Here is a 6,096-nt window from a genome sequence, read left to right as displayed (position 1 = left end):
CATTATAAAAAACACTATAAATGCACTTTTTTCTCAACTGATCTTTTGAAAACTGCATAAAAGTATATGTATATAATGTATAAGTTGATCCTGTAACACAGAAGTTTAATATATGTATTTTGACAATAACAGAAGGAGGTACATGATCACAGATGCTAATAAAAATGGTCATAGCTGCTGAAGTAATCCTTATAATAATGTATTGTTGGATTTGTAATATTAATAGATGTAATATATATACCCCAAAACCAGGGGAAAGAGAAATAGTCATATAGGAGTAACATCTGTGTATATTTCACTGGACTTAAGCTAATATAAACCTGAAACTAATTCTGATCAGATGTGTATGGCAAACCCTAGAGATGTGTATGGCATGTGTATGGCCCTAGATGTGTATGGCAAAACTTCTAAACACTCAAAATATACAGCAAAAATTAATGAAAATGTTGGCCAGGCATAGTGGCTTATGCCTGTAATCCCAGCACTTTGAGAGGCCAAGGCAGGGACTACACTTGAGCCCAGGAGTTTGAGGCTGCAGTGAGCTATGATAGTGCCACTGCATTCCAGCCTGGGTGACAGAGAGATACCCTGTCTCTAAAAAAGAAAAATAAAATGCTATTTAATATATTAGAAACTACTCATTAAATGCAAAAGAAATCAGTAAATATCATGCTGGCCATCTTTTCAAATACTCCACTTACAACGGTCCCAGCATAATTGGGGTGGCCCCCAAAGCTGAGAATTGGGTCTTCCCGCAGTTCTGCAGGACCAGGTGACACGACAGTGAACAACCACACCATCAAGACTGTCTCAGCCTTCTGCACCAATCCTGAACCCCATTCCTGCAGACCCTGGGCCAGGACCTAAACCAAAGGTGCAGCTTGCTGGGGCAACATTGATTGCCCAAGGTGAGGACTAAGCACAGATAGCCTAGTGGCCCTGGTGCAGAACCAGGATTGGCTGCTGAATTCTGAAAACCAGGACTTGGTTCAACATTTACATTTGATAGATGCCTTGATTCCCATTTTGTTTGTGAAAAGTGTATGTGTTTACTTTTGCTGTAAAACATAATCACTAATAATATGCAATAAATATTTTCTTGAAGGAGAAAAAAAGAGGAGAACAAGCATTTGAGTACAAATGATGACTCCAGGATGCACTGTAGGGAAGTGGGGAATGAGACAAGAGAAGGAAGCCTATGCAGGATGCATTCATAAGTAGATTCCCACTGTGGGCAACTATGTTTACTACTACTGGGGACCTCTAAAAGATGGCATGGAAACCATTATCCCACTCGAAGGATAACTTTCAAATATCCAGTTGTATAACTTCTCTGGTCCACAGGGAAGCTGGGTAGGCACCCTCGAATTCCCATACAGGGGCATTAACTCCATAGCACTTCAAGCAGAGAGCCTCAAGCAGGTGCTTATTGCAGGATTCCTGATAGTGGCACATGCTAGAGAATGATGTGTGCCCAGGGAATATGGATGAGGTCCTGACACCTTCTGCTACCCACCTGCTGGTCCCTGATTGGTTTCTCTCCCCTTTGGCTTTCAGCAGTTCAGCTTATTTTGCCACTTCTCACAGTCCTTGATGCAGTTCTTCTCTTTGTTCCATCCAGAAGAACTAGTATCTTTCCAATGGCCTATTCATTCTAAAATGGAACCACTTTATTGGTTGTAATTAACAACAACTGTTAGTTCCCTTGTGGTTTTTATACCTAAAAAGTTTTGCGTATACAATCAAAACACTTATTGACGAGACTCGAATACAAAGTTATATTTATTTTCAACAATGAAAACAACACAACAAAGTGGAGTCAATCCACTAATTTTTTAAATCTAACACAATGCTTAGCACAAACAATATTCAATAAATAACACATTAACCAAGTAACATTATTCTTAACACTCTCTAGAGTTGTGTGCGCGTTTTAAGGAAAACTGAGGGGTAGGTAAAGAAAGACATCCGGCAGACTTGACTGAGAAGGGCTCCAAAAAAAGAACAGCCAAAGAGCAGGGTACCCAAATACTAAGTTAGCAAAATGAATACAGCATTTTCAAAGCAGTCTAGAAATCAGAGCTCACTGGGGGAAATGACAAGGGTTTGGGGATAATCCGTGTTCAAGGCCTCATAATTAAATCTTCTCCTATTTCTAGATTCTTTATTTGGAATCTATCCCAATCTAAAGGAGCTTCTGCCAAAGGACAGGAGATTACTTATGCTGCCTGAAATGGCCTATGCCTCCTAAATTTCCTTTCACTTTGTCACTAATATAGCAAGGGTTCCATTCCAACAACGGATTACTACTATGTAGACCAACTCCTGTCTGATTTAGATCTTACTTTCATAAACACATTGATACTTGTTCAAGGACAGCTGTAAATACATCCAATTTCTTTTCTTTTTATCCCCCTCTACAACTCTGCTTGGCTACAAAAATCTAGGACTCACAGAGCAACAGCAGCGATGGTCAGAAAATAAGTGCCAGTTCCAATGCAAGAACTCTCTAAAGTTCATTGGTCACAATTTTTTTTAAACCACCTCACCTACCATGACTTTTTTCTTTTCTCATTATCTTGCCAATTATTTCTTTCGAAATTCAATCCTCCGAGCTACATTCTGAGCACCAAATTTTTTGACCAATGCCTCTCTGGTATCCTCATCATCTTTTTGCAAATCTATGTCATCTTGTCGGGACCAAATGGGATATCCATCAGCTCTCTGACCAGACGCTAAGAAGGCGGAAGTAGCCTCCAGCTCACCACTATTTTTTAGGAAGGCCTGTGTAACTGTTGATAGATCCAAGTTAAACTTCTCCATTAACTGCCGAATGATCTTAATGGCAGCTCCCACCTCTGGTTGAGAAACTTTTTCTTCTTCTTCTTCTTCCTCCTCATCAGGCTGTGTTTCTGAGTCTTCCTCAGGCGTGGGTGGATCATCATCACACATAGTTATATGTATTTCAAAATCAGGAGGGCTCTCATCCACCTAGACAGAATGATGAGTAAAACCAGCTCCTAATCACCAAGTCTTGAATTCTTACAATATCTGGTCTCTTCCAACTATCACCCCCTTGCCCTCTGCATTCCAATCACACTGGACTTCCTCCAGTTCCTCTTAATATGCTGTGTTCCTTCTTACATTTATTCATGTCAGATGTGTATGTATATGTACACGCGTGTGTGTGTGCACGTGTGTGTGAGGGGTAGGGGGAGTATATGTGTATATGTGTGTATAATTGACTATAGTATTCCAATAGATTAGAAGCTACATTGAATATGAAAAATATGTGTATATATAAAGAGAGAGACACATATATGTGCACACATGTTCATTAGATTTGTTAAATGACTTCACTCTCAAGACTGTAAGCTCCTAAGGGCAGGAATTGTGTGTTTTGTTCATCACCACATCTCCAATACCCACCAATGCCTATACATAGTAAGTACTCAAAAAGCACTGCTGTATGAATATATTAGGGCTTCCAAGCTATACTGGTTAGACAGATTACAAAGCATGCTATATAAGAAGAGGCCTAGGTAGGTCATGTTTGAGAGCTGAGTGTTTGAAGTTTATGAAAAATGAACCAAATATCAAATAATAAAACAGACTACAAAAGGCAACAATCCCTAAATCCTGCCAATTCCTGTGCATTCCTTCACTCACCAATTACAGAAGCTTTAAATTATTTCCCTTGTTTGGACTGAAGCCTAACCATTTTTCTTTGTTAATATGAATTTTCTTTGTTAATTCACAAGACCCTTTATCCTGGAAAAATATATACATACAATTTGGACCTTTAAAAAACTTATCGTTATTGTATGGCTCCTGTCTTTCTCTGTAGCTATTATTAAATATCAGATTCTAACAGAGTAATAGAAGCTAGACTGAATATGGAAGAGCTAAAACATTTTAAAAAAGCTCAAAGTACACAAAAAGCTAAATTTGCTTGATAAAAAAAATTACTATAAGTAGCTGGGCATGATGGCACATGCCTGTAATCCCAGTTACCCGGGAGGCTGAGGCAGAAGAATCGCTGGAACCTGGGAGGTGGAGGCTACAGTGAGCTGAGATGGCATGACTGGATCCAGCCTGGGTGACAGAGTGAGACTCCACCTCAAAAAAATACAAAAAGCGGTGGCTCACACCTGTAATCCCAGCACTTTGGGAGGCCAAGGCGGGCGGATCACGAGGTCAGGAGATCGAGGCCATCCTGGCTAACACGGTGAAACCCCGTCTCTACTAAAAATACAAATAATTAGCCGGGCATGGTGGTGGGCGCCTGTAGTCCCAGCTACTCGGGAGGCTGAGGCAGGAGAATGGTGTGAACCCAGGAGGCAGAGCTTGCAGTGAGCCAAGATCACACCACTGCACTCCAGCCTGGGCGACAGTGCAAGACTCCATCTCAAAAAAATAGAAAAAACAATTACTATAAACTTTTTGAAAAATATATTGACATTAAAGTACTCAAAGTGGGATGCTTTATACTGTTTATACAACTGTCCCTATTCTACCCAATTTTTCTCCCTTTTCCCCTCAACTTGTCCTGCCAAAAACTAAAAGCTTTGTGAAGCAAAATCTTCAGGGCAACATGTCTGAAGCCCAAATCAGTCCCATTTTCCATTTTCCCTTTCCATCTTGAACTCCTCTCTCACTTTCCTGAGCCCCAGGTAGATGAAAAAGGTGTACAGGATAACCAGTTTCAAAGAAGAATGAAGGTAGGGAAAAAAATAATGAGTAAATCTAGTTAACATACCACAACCTCCTCAAACTCCCGGGTGGCTTCCACAAGCATCTTTTTGACTGCTTCTTCATTCTCCTGGATTTCTTCCTTCACATACTCTTCTTCAGGCAAATCTGGAGTTCTCTTATTCTGTGGTTCTGTTAAAGAGAAGAACAGCACAGATTAGCAGTAGCCTCTTTTACATAAACCAAAAATATATTTGCTGTGTGAGCTCTGGGCCAGGAGTGAGGCTGCACTTTTTTTTTTTTTTTTTTTTTTTACTATCAGAAGACATCTGTTCTTGATTCAGAAGGGTAAAAAAAGCCTAGGACGTGCTCATTCACCCATTTCTATGCTTGCTTCTGAAAAGATATACTATCCAAACGATGATACATTCTTAAACTCTTGACATATAAAAATGCTCAAGTTTAATTCATTTTTTGCTTTGTATTTACAGACTTTGCAAATTAACAAAAATGTGTCATAAATTGGGTTCCTTGGGAAGCAAATTCTGAGATGGAGATGGAAATTTAAAGAATTGGGGAGTGATTTTGGGAAAACCTTTGTGGAAGAGAAGGAAAGCGGGAGTGGGCAGAGAGAGAAGCTGACTTATCAAAGAGTTTCAACAAGACCTCAGCCAAAACCATGGGCAACTCTGGAGCTAGGAAGGCCCTTCAGAATCGACCAAGCTGGGGCCAAGGAGCAGACTTTGTAACTCTGCAAATATCAGTCACTGGATGGTGGCAGCCCTAAGAAGACAGGAGTTTGGGCAAGGCAGCTCTCCTAGCAGCCAAAGGCAGATCTGGGCCATGTACCACAATCCACCAACATACCATCTACAAAAAGGAGGGCCTCCTAAATTTAAACATCCTGTTCCTTCCCTTTACATTTTGTTCTCTGAAGATTTAACTCTGCTCCTTTCCTACTTACTAAAACATACTACAAAGGGGCAGCAAGAGGGAGTTTTTCATGATGGAATTGTTCTAAATCCCAATGTGGGTGCTGGTTACAAAAATTTACCTATGTTAAAACACATATAACTGGAAAAGAGTACAGCAGTTCCTCAAAAAATTCAATATAATTTCATGATGACAACCCACAAGGAAAAAGAAAAAATTAAACATAAAATTACCATATGATCCAGCAATTGCATTTCTAGGCATATACCTAAAATAATGGAAAGCAGGGTCTCAAACAGATACTAGTTATACCCATGTTCACAGCAGCATTATTCAAAATAAACAAAAGATGGAAATAAGCCAAATGTCAACTGATAGATTAATGGAAAAACAAAATGTAGTATATACATACAATGGAATATTATTCACCTTTAAAAAGGAATCAAATTCTGACACATGCTACAATATGGA

General features: G+C 39.6%; 1 protein-coding gene across 1 annotated transcript in view; it reads right to left on the bottom strand.

Moving 5' to 3' along the window:
- Nucleotides 1–1,764: 1,764 nt before the first annotated feature.
- The window catches only part of TERF2IP (TERF2 interacting protein), a 9,826-nt gene continuing 5,494 nt past the window's right edge, over nt 1,765–6,096 (bottom strand). Inside the window, exons 2-3 of the mRNA XM_004058013.5 lie at nt 4,760–4,884; nt 1,765–2,991 (exon numbers count right to left, since the gene is read on the bottom strand). Of these exons, the coding sequence (XP_004058061.1) occupies nt 2,587–2,991; nt 4,760–4,884 (530 nt within the window). The 3' untranslated portion in view covers nt 1,765–2,586. The remainder of the gene's footprint in view (nt 2,992–4,759; nt 4,885–6,096) is intronic.

This window comes from Gorilla gorilla, chromosome 18, assembly GCF_029281585.2.
Source record: "Gorilla gorilla gorilla isolate KB3781 chromosome 18, NHGRI_mGorGor1-v2.1_pri, whole genome shotgun sequence".
In the NCBI taxonomy this organism is placed as follows: Eukaryota; Metazoa; Chordata; class Mammalia; order Primates; family Hominidae; genus Gorilla; species Gorilla gorilla.
Note: the sequence above shows the minus strand (reverse complement) of the source record. Positions and strands in the feature narration are given on the sequence as shown.